At 40.4% G+C, this 17,466-nt stretch overlaps 1 protein-coding gene and 1 pseudogene across 1 annotated transcript in view; both read left to right on the top strand.

Annotated features, from left to right (window-relative positions):
* Positions 1-17,466, top strand: part of LOC113224949 (vacuolar protein sorting-associated protein 13B-like) — a 753,925-nt gene that overhangs the window by 561,695 nt on the left and 174,764 nt on the right. The window contains exon 25 of the mRNA XM_026454950.2: positions 10,539-10,946. Within this exon, the coding sequence (XP_026310735.2) occupies positions 10,539-10,946 (408 nt within the window). The remainder of the gene's footprint in view (positions 1-10,538; positions 10,947-17,466) is intronic.
* Positions 4,677-8,999, top strand: LOC113219565 (annotated as a pseudogene).

Here is a 17,466-nt window from a genome sequence, read left to right as displayed (position 1 = left end):
GGAGGAGATAAACAAAACTTCAACAAATATACCTACATCTTGAAACTTCATTTTAATTGCTTTTGAAACTGGAAATGCCATGTGGGCAAATGTGCATATGGAATTTGTATTAGTTTTCTATTGATACATAACAAATTACAACAAATGTAGCAACACAAATTTATCATCTCAAATTTATATCACAATTCTATGGTTAGAAGTCTAGGTGAGTTCAGCTGGTTCTCTGTTCAGGGTCTCACAAAGCCAAAATCAGACTGTCAGTTGGCCTGGATTCTAATCTGGAGGCTCCTGGATAGAATCTACTTTCAAACACATTCCAATTATTCACGTAATCTAGTTCCTTGTGGGTTTAATACTGAGGTCTCCAGTTCCTTATTAACTGTTGTTCAAGGGTTGCCTTAAGCCCTAGGGACCACCCATTCATTCTCATTGTCTCCTCCAATTGTGTATTTTCAAATAACCTATCTTCAAGCTCACTAATTCTTTCTTCAGCTTGATCAATTCTGCTGTTAAGAGACTCTGATGCATTCTTCAGTATGTCAGTTGCATTTTTCAACTCCATAATTTTTGCTTATTTTAAATTATTTCAATCTCTTTGTTACATTTATCCGATAGGATTCTGAATTCCTTCTCTGCATTGTTTTGAATTTTGCTGAGTTTCCTCAAAACAACTATTTTGAATTCTCTGTCTGAAAGAAAGGTCATGTATCTCTGTCTCTCCAGGATTGGTCCCTGGTACCTTAGTTTGTTTGTTGAAGTCATGTTTTCCTGGATGGTTTTCATGCTTCTGGATGTTCATCAGTATCTGGGCATTGTATAGTTAGGTATTTATTATAGTCTTCATGGTCTGGGCTTGTTTGTACCTTTCTTTCTTAGGAAGGCTTTCCAGGTATATGAAGAGACTTGGGTGTTGTGATCTAAGTTTTTGGTCACTGCAGCCATATCTGCATTGAGAGGCACCCGAAGCCCAGTAACTCTGTGACTCTTGCAGACTCACAGTGGTGCCACCATGGTGGTCTTGAATAAGATCCAGAAGAATTCTTTGGATTACCAAGCAGAGACTCTTGTTTTCTTCCCTTACTTTCTCCCAAACAAACAGAGTCTCTCTGTACTGAGCTGCCTGGAGCTGGGGCTAGGGAAGGTAATACAAACACAGTGGTGGCCACTGTGCTGAGTCATACCTGAAGCTAGCACAGCACTGGGTCTCACCCAAAGCTCATGATAACCCCTGCCTGGCTATCCACCTGTCTTCACTCAAGGTCCTAGGGCTCTATAACCTGCCAGGCTTGTGTCCTTCCCTACAGGGCAGTGAAATTTCTCTGGTCCCAGGTACATCCAGAGATGCTGTCCAGGAGCCAGGGCCTGGAGTCAGAAACCTTAGGAATCTACTTGGTGCTCCATGCTACTGAGAATGAGCTGGCACCCAAGCCACAAAAAAAAAAAAAAAATCCCACTCTTCCCTCCCCTTTCCACAAGCAATGGAGTCTCTCCCCATGGCCACCACCATCCCAGGCATGCAGCGAGTGTTACGTGGCTACCACAGATGTTCCCACAAGGCCCAAGGGCTCTTTAGTCAACTTGTGGTGAATACTGCCAGGCCTGAGACTCCTCAAGGCAGTGAGCTCCCCTTTGGCCCAGGGCAGGCCCAGAAATGAAATGCCATCCAAGAACCAAGGCCTGGAATTGGGAATCCCAAGAACCCACTTGGTGCTCTTTCCCACTGTGGGCTAGCTGGTACCTAAGTTACAAGACAAACTACACTTTACTCTTCTGTCTCCTTTTCTTAAGCAGGAGTCCCTCCCTATAGCCATCACAGCTGGGAATGTGCTGGGTCACAGCTCAAACCAGCATATCTTTGAGTGTCTCACCCAAGGCCAATGGTGAGTATTGCCTGGGTGCTGCTGCTAATTACATAAGGCCTAAGGGCTCTTCAGTCAGCAGGTGATGAATCCTGTAAGGACTGAGTCCTTGTCTTCAAGGCATGGGTTCCCTTCTGGCCCAGGGTGTGTCTACAAATGTCCTCTGGGAGCTAGGGCCTGGAATGGAGGCCTCAGGACTCTGCCTCGTGCCTTATTCTGCTGTGGCTGAGCTGGTATCCAAGCTGCAAGACCAAGTCCCCTTTACTCTCCCTCTCCTCTCCCAGAGCTGTGAGCTGTGCTGCCTGGATTGGAGGAGGATTGGATTGGCACAAGCACTCCCTTAGCTGCCCCATCTGGTGTTTGACTGGATTGCATACCCCCCAAGTTCACTGGCTCCTCGCCCAGCACACAACCAGGACTTATCCCAGTATTGCAGTTCTTGTGGCCTAGACTACCTTTCAGGTTTATGTAGGACCCCAGAGCACTTTAGCCTGCAGTGGCAAGGCTTGCCAGAACTCAGGTTCTGCCCACAGGATGGTTCTCCTGAGGCTAGGGATGGTCTGAATGCTCCCTCTGTGAGTTCCAGCTGAGCTCTGCCTGGTATTGATTTCCACTGTAACAGGGCAGCATGAGTTCCAATGCCAAGCCCCACGATCACTGTGCTCTCCTGCCCGCAAATGCACAGATTCTCTCTCTGTGCCACAGAGCCACCCTTAGGGGGATGGAAGAGGGTTGGCATTGGCAGTTCAAGACTCTCTTTCCTACCCTCTTCAGTACCTCTTTCAGTGATACAAAGTTAAAAACAGGTACTGTGATTGCTTACTTGATTTTTGGTTCTTATTAAGGTCCTTTTTTTTTAATGGATAATTGTTCATTTTGGTGTTGCTGTGAGCAGGATGTTTGGTGGAGGCTTCTGTTCAGCTGTCTTGCTCTGCCTCCCTCCTGGCCTAGCCTTGTGAATCAACTTCTTGGAGAAAATGCTGAAGCAGTATCCCAGTGATTAGACTGGCAAAGAAAGGGTACATTAGATAAAGGGAACAATATGAACAAGGCCTAGTGATACAACAGCATGCGTTGGGGGAAGTGGGCTCTGCAAACTCAGATATTATAAGGAAAGGCAAGAACTCTTTCTTGCTTGCTTGCTTGCTTTTTAATTATTATTATCATTTTATTTATTTATTTATTTTATTTATTTTTAGGAGCTTGGTCTTTTGTTTCTTACGTAAGGAGAAGCCAATAAAGAGTTTTAAGCAGGAGTGAGCCACTCAGGATTGCATTTAAAACAAATTATTTGGAAATTACTCTGTGGAGACTGGATTAAATCTAAAGACAATTGGTCTAGACAGGGGAACCATTTAGGAGACTTTATAAAAACTGAATGATATCAAAAACATGGTGGAGGAAAATAGGGACTGGATGGAATGCTGGAGAGAAGGGAAGATTAGAATCAAGCAATGTTTTAGAACTAAAATTGACAGAACTTAATCAGTTTTTGGCTTGGGACCAGAGAAAGAAGGAATGAAATGAGGAGTCAAAAAGTCAGATTTCTGACTAAAGCCACTTGGTGGATTATAGAACCATTAAGTAAGACAGGGAATACAGCATGTCTGAGAGGAGTTAATGGATTGTTTGGATAAATTAATTTGATGAGCCTTTGAGAGTTCAGCAGAAAATAGTGACAGACTTGCATTCATTCATATTTTCTTCATTACATCATTAAACATTGTGGGGGCCATAGGCTTTTGGCCCCCTAAAGATTATCTGAAAATCACTGACATGTGGCAGATTGATTAATAGAAAAGCCATACAAATGTATTTAATGTATATACATGGGAGCCTTCAGAGTGAACACCCAGCATCACAACAAGGTATAGAAACTTACATACCGTCTCAAGGTCACAGAAAGAATGAAGGCTCGGATGCTGGTAAAACAGGTTATGGGAAGGGATAGAACAGGAATTCTATTGAGGGGCAATAAATGACTACTAGGGAGAATGACTGGATCAGAGAACAGAGAATAACTTGTAAATAGTTCTCTCTGTAACTCAAATGACCTTGGGACAGTCACAGTCTTGACAAAGGGACTGTTCAGGTGTGGTTACATTTTTGGTCTTCTTCCCTGTAGAGGATAATGAGATAACAAGGAGGGGAACAAGAACAATTGCTCTCCTTGGTGGGGCAGTTTCATCATAGATAGCAGAAATATCTCTTCTAGCACTTGTTGATCTCTAAGAGTTTTTAATTTAAAATACTCATTACACTTGGGAACCATATTTTGAAATGAAATATTTTTACTGCCTTCAGCATTCAATTAGTACTTCCTGTAGACCAAACAGTAGTTTAGGTATTTAGAATATTAAAATATAGGACAGTCCAGGAGCTCACAGTTCACTGAACTATGACAGATACCTAAGCAGGTAACTACAAAAATAATATCAATAGGTGCCTGGTAATGGCAAAATGCACAGGATATTCTGAAAGTAATGATGAGAGGCACCTCACTCATCAACAAGAGTCAAGAAGGGTGTGCTGGCAGAAGTGGTCCAAGGTCTGAGTCTCAAAAATAAAGTTAGCGCTTGGCACGGTGGTGCACACCTATACTCCCAGCTACTTAGGAGGCTGAGGCAGGAGGATCACTTGAGCCTGGGAGTTTGAGGCTAACCTGGACAACATAATGAGATCCAGTCTATTGAAAAAAGAGAAAGACAAGTTAAGCAAGCAGCCAGAGATATAAACAGTTTTTTTCTGTGTACCTGGGACCACAGTGGTGCCTGAGATATGAGGGTAGTAGTCAGTAGCTTCAGTATTTACGTCTCTATGGATGCTTTGCCATTCTGCAGTCAGAGAAAATGGATCCCTTTAGGTTCAGCTGTTGGTTTATGTGGATATTTGGGCAATCTTCTGGGTAGGTTACTAAATTGTTTCTACAGAATGAGTACTTATGACCCTTCTTTACGTTTTCTTTTTTTTTTTTTTTTTTTTTTTTGAGACGGAGTCTCACTCTGTCGCCCAGGCTGGAGTGCAGTGGCCGGATCTCAGCTCACTGCAAGCTCCGCCTCCCGGGTTTACGCCATTCTCCTGCCTCAGCCTCCTGAGTAGCTGGAACTACAGGCACCCGCCCCCTCGCCCAGCTAGTTTTTTTTGTTTGTATTTTTTAGTACAGATGGGGTTTCACCGTGTTAGCCAGGATGGTCTCGATCTCCTGACCTCGTGATCTGCCTGTCTCGGCCTCCCAAAGTGCTGGGATTACAGGCTTGAGCCATCGCGCCCGGCCTAAGTTTTCATTTTATAAACCCAAAAAAAGACAGTTTCAGGACCCAACATCTGGGTCTTCTTTCTACTTTAGCTTTGTTTTGTTTTTGTTCTAACGATCATCTGTTAAAATTGCACTTTTTTTTTTTTATTGTTGTTAAAGCTATTATTTTCTGTGAGGCCATAGAATTTGGAAGTCCACATACAGGGATGCAGAGGCAAATGTGTGAGTCATTTTAGCCATCCAATTTATCTAAAATATTTTTCCCACCAGCCTCTTCCAGTACCCCAAATTCTACAAGTCAAAAATAAAAATAATGCCTTTCAACAAATGTTGCTGACATAACTAGATATCCACATATGAAAGAATGAACTTGAACCCCTACCTTATACAGCATACACACAACACTAATTCAGGAAAGATCGTAGACTTACATTTAGGAGATAAAACTGTAAAACTCTTAAAAGAAGACATAGGTGTAAGTCTTTTTGACTTTGGATTAAACAGTGGTTTCTTGGTATGACACCAAAAAGCACAAGCAAAATAACAAACATACTGGACTTTGCAGAAATTAAACTCTTTTGTGCTGCAAAAAACTGAAGATAATCCACAGAATGGGAGAAAATATTTGCAAATCATATCTCTGATATGATATTTGCAAATTATATATCTGATATTTGCAAATCATATCTATATATATCAATTATAATAATCTTATATTTTGTATCCAAAATAGAAGAACTCCTACAATTCAATAATAAAAGAACAAATAACAATTTAAAAATGAGCAAAGAGTTTGAGTAGATATTTCTCCAAAAATATATACAGTCAATAAGCACATGAAAACATGCTGAATATCATTAGTAATTAGGGAAATACAAATCAAAATCACAATGGGATACTCCTTCACACTTAGTAGGAAAACTGCAATCAGATATGTCTTAGCAGTTCCACTGCTAGGTACAAATTTCAGAAAATTTAAAAGCAAATTTGCACACACATATTCATAGCAGCATTATTCATAATCGCCAAAAAGTGGAAACAACCCAAATGTTCATTAACAGATAATGGATAAGCAGAATGTGGTATATGCTTATGTTGTTGTACTATTCAGCCACAAAACGGAATGAAGTATTGATACATGTTTCAACATGGATGAACCTTGGAAGCATTATGCTATATGAAAGAAACCAGATACAAAAGATCACATATTATATGATTCCATTTCTATGAAATGTCCTGACTAGGCAAATCTGTAAAGACAGAAAGAAAATTAGTGGTTTCTTGGAGCTGGAGGGGGGCATGTGTGAGGAGTGACTGCTAAGTAGTATGGGATATTTGTGTGTGTGTGTGTGTGTGTGTGTGTGTGTTGATTATAATGTTCTGGGATTAGACTGGTGATGGTTGCACAACCTTATGTATACTAAAAACAATAAATTGTACGCTTTTAGAAGGTAATTTTTGTGGCATGTTAGTTATATGTCAATACAGTATTTTTAAAAATAATTCCTTTACATTAAGTTGTTTTTCCTGTTTGAAAACATGGGGAGAAAGGAACATTTTAGTATTGTGTACAGGTGACTCAAGTGTCTGACCCTTTCCAGTGCACAGCTAGTTGTAAACAAGACTCAGAGTTTTGCTAGGCCTGATAAGAAAACACAGTGTCCCCACATAAGGGAAGGAACACAAGGGATGGAACCCTCAGAGAGCCTGGGTATCCAGGAGCAAACCCAAAGATCCTGACGTCTGGGGAAGGTAAGAAGGGGCCCTGCTCATGAAGATGTAGAATATTAAGTATGAGTGAATGCTGTAATCAATCATGAAGGCTTGATGAAAACTTCTGGGTGGTCCAGGGGATCCTGCTTATCTCACCGGTGCCAACATCCTGGGGTTGAGGAGTGGCGCAAATGTTCCATTTGGCTGCTGCACTTCCGGTCCACCCCCTGTACCCTTCCTTCAGAGGCTATTACCATGGCTGCTAGGCCTTGAGGCCAGAGTGCCCACGCCGCAGTGGATTTTATGGTCACGGGACCTCGCCGCCTTCCTGTGCACAGCTGGCACTCTTTGCACCCTGTCTCTGATGACTTGGTAGCAGAGAAGTCCCTCAAATCCTTCAAGGACAAGAACAAGAAGCTTGAGGAAGGCGGCCCGATGTACAGCCCCACACTGCAGAGGTGGTGGTGAGTAAGTTGCTCGGACAGAGGGAGCTGGAAGAGCTGAAGCGCTACTTCGGTGACTTCCGCCTACTGTGGATCCATACCAAGATGGCGGTGCTCATGCTCTGGCGCATCCTTGACAGCCACACCCTGACCAGCCAGGAGCACAGGCAGTTTCTCCGGATCTGCGCCGACCTTCTCGGCTTGGTGCCTTTCCTTGTGTTCGTGGTGGTCCAGTTCATGCCGCCCATGATCATGAAGCTCTTCCCCAACATGCCAGCATCCACATTTGAAACCCAGTCCATCAAGGAGGAGAGCCTGAAGAAGGAGCTTCGGGTTAACCTGGAGCTGGCTGAGTTCCCCCAGGACACCACCGAGGAGAGGACCTTGAAGAACAAAGCAGCCAAGGGTAGTGCCACCAGACTTCTCTGTTTTTCCAGAAGATCCGGGGGACAGGGAAGAGACCCAGCAATGAGGAAGGAAATCATGCATTTTCCAATTTATTTGAGAATGAGCTGACCCTGGACAACCTGTCACAGCCGCAGCTGGTGGCCCTGTGCAAACTGCCGGAGCTGCAGTCCATCAGCATCAACAACTTTGGTGCTTCCAGCTCACTGTGTGGCTGTGCTTCATAAAGGCCAGTGACAAGCTGATTGCTGAGGAGGGGTGGACAACCTGAACATCAAGGAACTGCAGCCAGCGTGTGGGGAGTGAGGCATGCGGGCCCTCCGCATCAGCTGAAGCAGTGTCCGGACCTGCACCAGGAGATTCCCATATCGCTGCTCATCCTGTCCCGGGCCATGTACCTCCCAGACACCCTCTCCTCAGCTGACCAGCTGAAGTCCATACTGCAGACCCTCCCAGAGACTGTGGCAAAGGAAGAGCAGGTGAAAGTGGCTGAGGTGGAGGGCAAGCAAGTGGACAAGGCAAAGCTGGAGGCCACGCTGCAGGAGGAGGCAGCCGTCCAGCAGGAGCACCGCAAGGAGCTGCAGAAGTGCTCGGAGGTGGAGAAGGATGTTGCGCTCGAAGGTGTGGAAGCCACCCCTCGAAGGCCGGGGACCTAACCTCTGGCAGAAGTGCCTGACGCAGTCCTGTGGTCAGAGACCCTGAAGGACACTGCCCCCTGCTAGAGAGCTTGAAGGCGAAGTAGGTAACTAAGGAGGAAATGGACATCCTCAGCAATGCCTGCTCTAAGCTGAAGGGGCAGAAGTTGCTCACCAAAGAGAAGGAGGAGCTGGAGCTGCTGAAGGAGGATGTGTAGGACTACAGCGAGAACTTGCAAGAGATCAAGAAGGAACTCTCAAAGACCAGTAGGTGAAGAAAAATATGTGGAAGAATCTAAAGCCAGCAAGAGACTGGCAAAGAGGGTGCAGCAGATGATCGGGCAGATCGAGGACTTGATCTTACACCTGGAGGTGGACCAAGGGCTGCAAGCTGGGCCCGGCCTAGGGCATGCCTGTGGGGGAGAATGTCATCAGTGTCACTGAGCTCACCAGCACTGTGAAGCAAGTCACGCACATTCCAGAAAGCAAACTCACCAGCCTGGCCCCTGCACTGGATGAAGACAAGAATGGCAAGGTCAACCTCAGTGACCTCGTCAACATGATTGAGTTCGTGGACAAAGATGTTCATGCCTCTACCAGCCAGGTGGCCGAGATTGTAGCGACCTTGGAGAAAGAGCAGAAGATGGAGGAGAAGGCAGAGAAGGAGGCCACAGAGGTGAAGAGCTAGAGCTGCCAGCCTAGGCACCCATCCTCCTGCTGCCCCACCGCCCTGGCAAGGGCCATGAGAGCAATTGCTTTGAGGTGATTCTCAGTGGCTCATCTAATACTTTGGCTGGAATGAATCAGAGACTTCCATAATCAAGTAAATTTTAATTTTCATCATTCCATGGAGATTCAATCAGTCTGAAATCCCAGAACCCCTCCACAGAATTGTGTTGGATCCACACTATGGTGTGGTGCAGTTGCTGCAGCTGCCTAGGGCAAGAAGGTGCCCCCCTGTGTGTGCCCTCCCGTCTCGGCTGCCCTGTCCCCAGGGAAGAGAATGAGGACCACATGGACTCTGCCCACACAGAGCTGTCAGCTGTGCCCATCCTCAGAGGTTTAGGAGATACAGCCCAGCCTCCTCAGGGCTGAAGATGCCTCTGTTCATCTGTGAACCTTGATTTCTAGATATTGGTGTCAATAGATCTGTCTTCCTGCACACACAGAAAAAGAATATTATATGTGATTTATAACTTAATAATATGCCTAATAACTTTGCGATTCCTAGCTTCATTTGGGATTATGTCTTCTGTTACATCCTCAGGCTCTCATGAAACGACCACTTGTTAGGGTCAGTTAAGCTCAAACATTTGTTGAATGCATGCATATGTAAGACACATTGTGCTAAGCACTGGGTTGTAAAGATGTGTGACATGCTCTGTCTTAATGATACTAGTAGTCTTACGTCTTATTAATAATAGAAATAGAAACAGTGATTTTAGGTAATTTAAAAGGTTAAAAACAATACGGCTAGTTTTCATGTCAGGTAAGTAAGAGACAAATAAGGACAATATTTGGTATATGGTACATATAAAATGGACTACAGATTTAAAGAAATCTCAGTCTACCAGTGTTACATTGGGCAAGGTATTTGAACTTTTATCAGTGCAGAGTGTAGGGAAAGGTACAGGGATTCCTCTGGTTTGCAACAGGTCATAAGGGGGAAACAGACATTTGCTGCATAAACAATTAGAGAATGTAGGGAAGGCTACTTCAGCCAGATACTTGGATAAATATTTATTAATAATACCATTATTTGTGTCAAACATGGTTCTGGGTAGTAAGGAAAGTCCTTTTTTTTTTTTTTTTTTTTTTTTTTTTTTTTTTTTTTTTTTTTTTTAAGAAAGGCCAGTTTCATATGGGTAACAAACTGGAAAACCTGCTTCATTTTGCCTTGAAGTGTAAGGGCAGAATAGAAATGGACAGCCTTGATATCCTTGTGTGGCCTTCGCTGTATCAGGGCCACACATGGATAGCAAGGCTGTCATAGGGATTGGCCAGGAATGTAGGCATGTAAGTAGTCCAGGGAGAGTACTCCTTCAAGTAACAACATGGAAAGAATCATTAAGTGATGAGTAAGAGATATATCATGTTCTGGCATCCTAATGAGTCAATAATATGGATCTTGGGACACTTTTAAATAAGAGCTTGACAGAGAAGTAAAGGCTTATTTATATTCAATAAGAAAGCTTCAATAATTGTTTTATCTTTTTTACTTTTATAGCGGATGTCAATTTGGATATATCAAAGCCTTTGAAAGCAAACCTGAGTTTTACCAAATTGGATCAGATACACCTTTTTTTAAAGAAGATAAAAAATGCACACAGTTCAGCACATAATGAAGAGACTTCAGCCATGTCCAACACCATGGTGAATAAGGATGATCTTCCAGTCTCCAAATATTACCGTGGAAAGTTGTCTAAACCCAAAGTTCATGGTGATGGAGTGCAAAAGATTTCAGCTCAAGGAAACATGTGGAGAGCTGTTTCCTGCTTTCAAAAAATTTCTGTTCAAACTACTCAGATTGTGATCTCCATGGAAACTGTACCCCATACCAGTAAACCATGCCTGTTAGCATCTCTCTCAAACCTCAATGGAAGCCTTAGTGTCAAAGCAGCACAAAAAGTACCTGGTAAGTCACAGAAAAGGGGAGCGGGGAGACAGAACAAGCAATATGATTTGTTAACATCTGAAAATGCATCATTTTGAAGATTTATATTATGTAGAAGTTAAAAGTTATAAAGGTCATTGGAGATTAGGACATTTCTGGTTTGTGACCTTGTTTTTAGAGATAATTTTAGAACAAATCCTTTAAGTATAGATATTTTAATGTCTTATGTTCCTGTCCTCCTCTTGAGGCATGTTCTTCCAGGTGTCTAAAACTGTTAATTCCTAAATTCCTTTTTACCTAAAACAGCTATAGTGGAACAACAGTATATCAAGTTTTGTGAACCATTAGAAGAGTGGTTCTCAAAATGTGATCTCAGGACTAGCAGCATCAGCATCAACTGGGAAATTGTTACAAATGCAAATTCTCAGACCCTACCCATGACCTACTGAATCCGAAACACTGGGCATGGAGCCCAGCAATCTGTGCTTCAACAAGCACTATGGGTGATTCTGATGCACGGCATTAAGTCACTGGTAACCATTTACTTAAAAAAGAAAAGTTGGTGTTGTGGCAGATATGCTACACAAAGTGTAACAGAAGCCAAGGTTCAACTTTGCAAGAATGTGGTTGAGGCATTTTATCAGGCAGCAACACCTGGCAACGAAAAGCTGTGCTTCTGTGTCTAGCCTAGCAAAGTGGGGTACAGACTCTGCAAAGTGAATGCCATTGATGGGAGGAGAGGTGAGAAATCAACTGGCGGTGATATCTACATTTTCCACTTCTGTTACCATGACCAAATTGTTACATACTTTTTCAAAAAGGGTGGGCAGAAGGATTGTGAGGAGGGGAAGAGAAAAGGCAAGACACAGGTGGGAAATAGCAGTTTTCAATCACAGAAACTGCTACTGTAAAATTTTAGGGCACAGGGCCAGAAATTTTGCTCTCAAAGTAAATGTAGCAAAGGGGAACCATGTATTTTCCCACTTTAATTTGTGGGGGGAAATTGGGGATTGGGGATAGTGCAGGGGATAAAGCAGATCCTTATATGCAACTTAGTTGCTTATCAAAAAGTAATTTAATGGCAGCTGTAGACTTACTGTAACTTAGTTCCACATAGCCAGTTTGGGCACAGTAGTTAAAAGAGAAAGGAAAAGTTTTATAGTTGAGAAGCCTGAATTTTAGACCAAAACATAGATGATTTATTTCTTTCTCATCAGAAATATTTGTGACCAAGCCAATTAAAAGCTCTGTATTTTTTTTTAATTGTCTTAAAAGTTACAAGTGAAAAAGGTAAGGTTCATGGGACATGAAAGACTATGAAATACTGGAGGCTACAGTATCTGGTCTGTCCACAAATAAATTACAACCCAGACAACACTGGGTCTGTTCCCATGCCTTTCCAGTTGTACCTTAATCATAGCAGGGAAAGGTTAAGATTCAAACGAAATGGAAGAATTTAAACATACTGTACTCACTTTTAGGTTCTTCTTTTATCATCCTCATTGCTTTTTTTATTCGTTACTCATATTTTTTCCACGTTTAATGGTGTCTGTCTTTGGGAAACACCTCTAAAATATTAAAAATCCTTCTCTCACTAAGCTGTACAAATTAGTAAACTCTAGTTTTGGAACTTGTTTTTTCCCCCTTTATGTAAGAAAAACTACATACCCCCAATCCTTGTACAGTGCTGTTCTTAAATATAGTTAAACACAAAAATAGCAACTATAGCTTTGACTAAACATACTTTATACAACTCTAACGTGTAGTGTCCAGCAAATGTTTTAAAATAATTATTTGCATCAAATCAGAGTTGAGGTTAACTACTTAATAGGAACAATTTTGTTGTTATGAGACTATAATGAACACCGAACTCTATTTTTACTACAGTGTTTTCTTTATGCATATGCAAACAGTTTAGGATGATAACAAAGTTGGCAAGGTTGAAATAAGATTTATTAACTTCTAGTTATAAGGACTGATTTCTTGGAAAATTGTGATTAAGAGATTGCCACGTATTTTTTTCAAAAAAGTTGATTTTAGCTATATTTTTAAAATAAAACATAATATAAGCTTTGAATGTTAATTTCATTGTGTAAATGTCTTAAAAATGCATGCTTTGCAATTTGGATAAAATACATGCAAACATATATTCAAAGTATAATTTTGATGAGTGATAAAAACTATCCACCACCAAAAAACAAATATACTCACATAAAAGCCTCCTACCAGTAGTCATATTTCTTTTTGTAGTTTTCAAGTGACATCTTTCTACATTCAACTGAAATTGTTTATACTGTAGTATATCTTTGAGCTCAATGGAGTTCATGTCAGAGTTTTATAGTTTGAATCTAATACAGAAATACTTAACTGTGTCTTTGATTTTACAGTTTATATAACTGTTGTGACCATCTGCAGCAGCTGCACTTTTCAAAATTATTTGCTGAACCAAATTGAGCACAGTGACAAAAGTAGTCATCTCAGATGTACTATTAAACAGAAAGAAAAAGGAGCATTGCCTTGGTACAGTATAGCCATCTGCTGTACAGATGTTATTGTATAGAATGACTTCAGATAAAATAATTGTAGAAAATTTTCATTAAAACCTCAACAATTTGCACTTGTTTATGTGAATCTGCATAACTCCCCAATGAGACAACACACTTGGGGTTTCTTTGGTTCTCACTCACTTTCTCTTTGATCCTTTTTGATGTGCTGACTTTAATAAACACAGTCAAAAACACTGTGCAAAAACATCATGGAAAAAACTACAAAGGAACAATTATAGCAGCAGAAACTACTCTAATCCCTAACTTACGCAAGCTATTTTTAGTGAAGTATTTTTTTAACACTCTTTATGTGACAATGTTATATAAACAGGGTAAAACGGTCCTTTCCAGATGAGTTTTAATTTAGAAGCCGAAACAGATTTGTAATGCTAGAAGAATCTTGTGTGCTAAGTAATATTTAGAGAAACACCATTGAGAATGTGTTTTAGGTATGTTTCTTTATTTGTGAAAGGTACAAAAATATTTGAGTTCACCTAATGATTGTAATTTTTTTGTCATCTAAACCGTCATAAGCTTACAAGAAGTGTATGTGAAAAGGAAATAATATGATGGAAAGGGGTAAGTGAATTTTCTCCCCCAGGCATTGCAAATACATTTAAATTATCTGTGCTTTCAGATTTATTTAGTGATTTATAAAACTAAATATTTATAAATTATTGACTGAGGCAGTTAAAGGAATTCCTGTTATTATCATTTGGAATGAAACGAAATGGTTACATATTTTCTACTTTACAAAAAATATCTACCAGTTCTTCTTAGCCTCCTGCATTATTATTTATCCCTAAACTGTGGGAGTTTCATGGGATTTGATTTTTTTTTAATTCCACTCTGCAGATACTGGTGTAGCAGTGACTTAGAATAACCTAACTCCTGTTTCTGTTAGAATACTTACGTTCTCTCATGAATCTTTGGTAAAATGCCCTGAATGTTCTGATTTCAGTACAGGTAATGCTTGTATTTTTAAGGTTGGCGTATAATATTGCTGAAAATCCTATGATTGTATTAAAAGTACATCTCCTTTAGAAATTATATCATATATTTTAAAATATTCAAAGGCCGATAATGTTTATTTTGCTATTCATTAAATCCATCCCATTCTGTAGTATTTTCTGGAAAAAAAAAAAAAGTTTCCCTTACATGCATATACAACACAATCTTTTTTTACCATTTGAAATATGTAGCTTTGGAGAAACCATAAGTATGTAGCTATAAATTGTGAACTTGCAGTGTAGCACTTTCCAGAGGCAGGGTGGAGAGTGAGCTACAGATTTTAGCTCCCCTTGTCTGAGTAAATTATGGCTCTATTTGGGCGGCACTCCTTAGATTTCGACAAATGAGCCTACAGTTGAGAGCTGTGAACTAGCTGTACTTTAGGCTGCCTTGCTCTTTCTCAGGGGCACTTAGATTGGCAGCCTCCATGTATGTAGATAAGGAAAAGGAAAATAGAATATGAGCAAGTTAGATGCCACAAAAGATTGGGGGAAGAACCTTAATGAGGTCATCTTGGCTGGCATTTTAATCAGAATTCGGAAGAAGTTAGAAGGATCCCCCGTCCATAAGGACTTGGGTGATTTTTCACCCAAGCCAAAAACAGTGAGTTGAACTCCTTCTAGTCAAAGGGCTATGGTTTACGTAACTTTCACTACCCCAGCCTCTGTCATCCAGATGTACTTATCTTTCTGAATAAACAAAAGTAGAGAAAGCATAACCACATTATTTTTCACATATACAAAATGCCTTTTCTCATGTTCACTGAATTCAGGACCAATAAAATGTAAAGAACCTAAAGTTTCTTTTCATGTATTGAAAAGTGAAACCAGTCATTAATTGATAAAAAGTGGAGCTCCAACTTTTCATTCTATAGTTAACTGGATCTTCCAAGTAAAATCTTATAAGGTGTTGTCATAAGCTTTGGATGCTGCAGAGATGCAAGTTAGCCTAAGGGGAAATAAAATATTAAATTAGATATGACTACCTAAAATAATATGTTGCAATAACCAGCCAATTACAACACCCCAAAGACTTTTGTTACTTTTAGAAAGAAATAGCATCTCTGTCCAATGCCTGAACAATAGGAAGTGAGTTCTTTGACAATTAAACCAGAGGATAAACTTAACTTTTAAGCAGCCACTGAGGATTGAAGTGGAAGTACAGCTTGTAGACAGTTATACAAATCACTAACAAACCTTAATGAATATTGGGTGTGGGCATCAGGGTCCTGTCATTTTTGACACTATGTCCCAAGTAGCTTAAACCCAACACTCAAGGAAAGGTGGAGACCTCATTGGGTCTGTAACATCTGGGTTTTTATTCGTCATTTTGGCATACCCCACAAGCGCAAAAGAAAGAGTAAAAGGGAATTATCTTGACAATGAAATGAGTTACTGAATCTTGTGATAATGAAAAGCAGAAGAATTCTAATGCCTTTCTATAGTCCCTGAGGTAGAGGTGCGTTTATGGTTTTGCAGAAGTAAAATGTGGGGGGAAAGAACAGATGGCCTAGGGTCCGTGAAACATGACACCTCCCCTCCCAGGACTGAGTACCACTATTAATCCTGGTCAGATTCCCTCCTATTACTTTATAACAAGGTTCAAAGTTGCTACTGATAAACTGGCATGTACTTCTTTTTTCACCTTTAAATTACCTGTAGATTACTGATAATTTCTGACTATGATATATTTCCGTATATCCTGGTGAACCTTGAGGCATTTGAAAAAAAGGTAGAACAGGAATTTCTAAAAATTGGCTGGGAAATAAGAAGAGCAAGTAAAATTATCTTAACTTTTTTCAAAAAATATCCCATATTATGTTTTCTAATATGATGAGAATAAAAACCATAAATATATGAGATACTGTCATTCTCCTGTCCACTTCTTAGAAATTATGTGCAATGGAGAAGACATCTCAATATACAAATTATATTCTCCTTGCTGTAACTGTTATATACACTAGACATTATTAATTACCACTACCTTAGAAAAGATTTTTTTCACGCCCTCAAGGAAGGAGATTAAAAATTATGACTGTTTGATATTTTAAAAAAAAGACACTAGGAGGTATGTTCTGCTCGGCCGTGTTTACCTAGTCATGTATTGTTTTGTTTAACCAAATTATGTAAATACAGTATTCTACAGCTTTTATTTTGGGAGATATATTCATTGTCCTGTGATAAAGAGCTTGTGCATTTCTTAAAAAGTTCTTTATGTACATTTTTTGTTTTAGTGCTGTGTGGTTGCCATAGCTGTTTTGGATTCCAAAGGGAAGCCTTTAAAATGCATAGGAGAGTAACTTCAGAGATACAGAAGATATCCACTGGGTTGAGTTTCTGATGTATGTATTTCAAAGCTGCATAAAAATAAAAATTATCTAATAAGCAACAAACTTAGGATATCAGAGCGATCTCATGTGCTGTGGTGTAGTGAACATGATGTACCTGCCCAGCCTTTCGTAGAGGGAGATGAGCTCATTTCAGAGAGATAACCATCTCTGACTTTTTCTTCTGATTCATCAGCGACCTGAACTCCATTTGAACCTTGTTAGACAAAAAAACAAGCAGAATTCCTGGCCTAAACTATAAAATATAATTAAGCCCTTTTGAAATGATGTGTAAAAGAACATTGCTGTACCCCCACTTATAACCACCACCACCACCACCGCAACCAATAAAGTTAAATCAAGCACTGCCTGTAATGGATTAAAATAATAAATGTTCCTGGATTTCAGTGTTTGAAGTACTTGAAGAAAACAGGCTCCCAGCAGCCGGGGTAGCTGAATGCAAGAGAGACATTTATTAATGACGAGTTCAAGGATTTGGCCTGTTTAAGATCATTACTTTCTGTTTACCGTGTGTTACACATCCCTTGTATTTTTACACAGCCCACATGTGTCCACATGCAATAATGAAAAGCTTTTTTCCCAACAAAAGAATTGTTAATTGTGTAAATATGGTTCTCTTGGGGAATATGAAGTCTTC

The sequence above is a fragment of the Piliocolobus tephrosceles genome, chromosome 7 (assembly GCF_002776525.5).
Source record: "Piliocolobus tephrosceles isolate RC106 chromosome 7, ASM277652v3, whole genome shotgun sequence".
Classification (NCBI taxonomy): Eukaryota; Metazoa; Chordata; class Mammalia; order Primates; family Cercopithecidae; genus Piliocolobus; species Piliocolobus tephrosceles.
The sequence above is the reverse complement of the archived record's forward strand: the minus strand, read 5'-3'. Positions and strand labels throughout refer to the sequence as shown.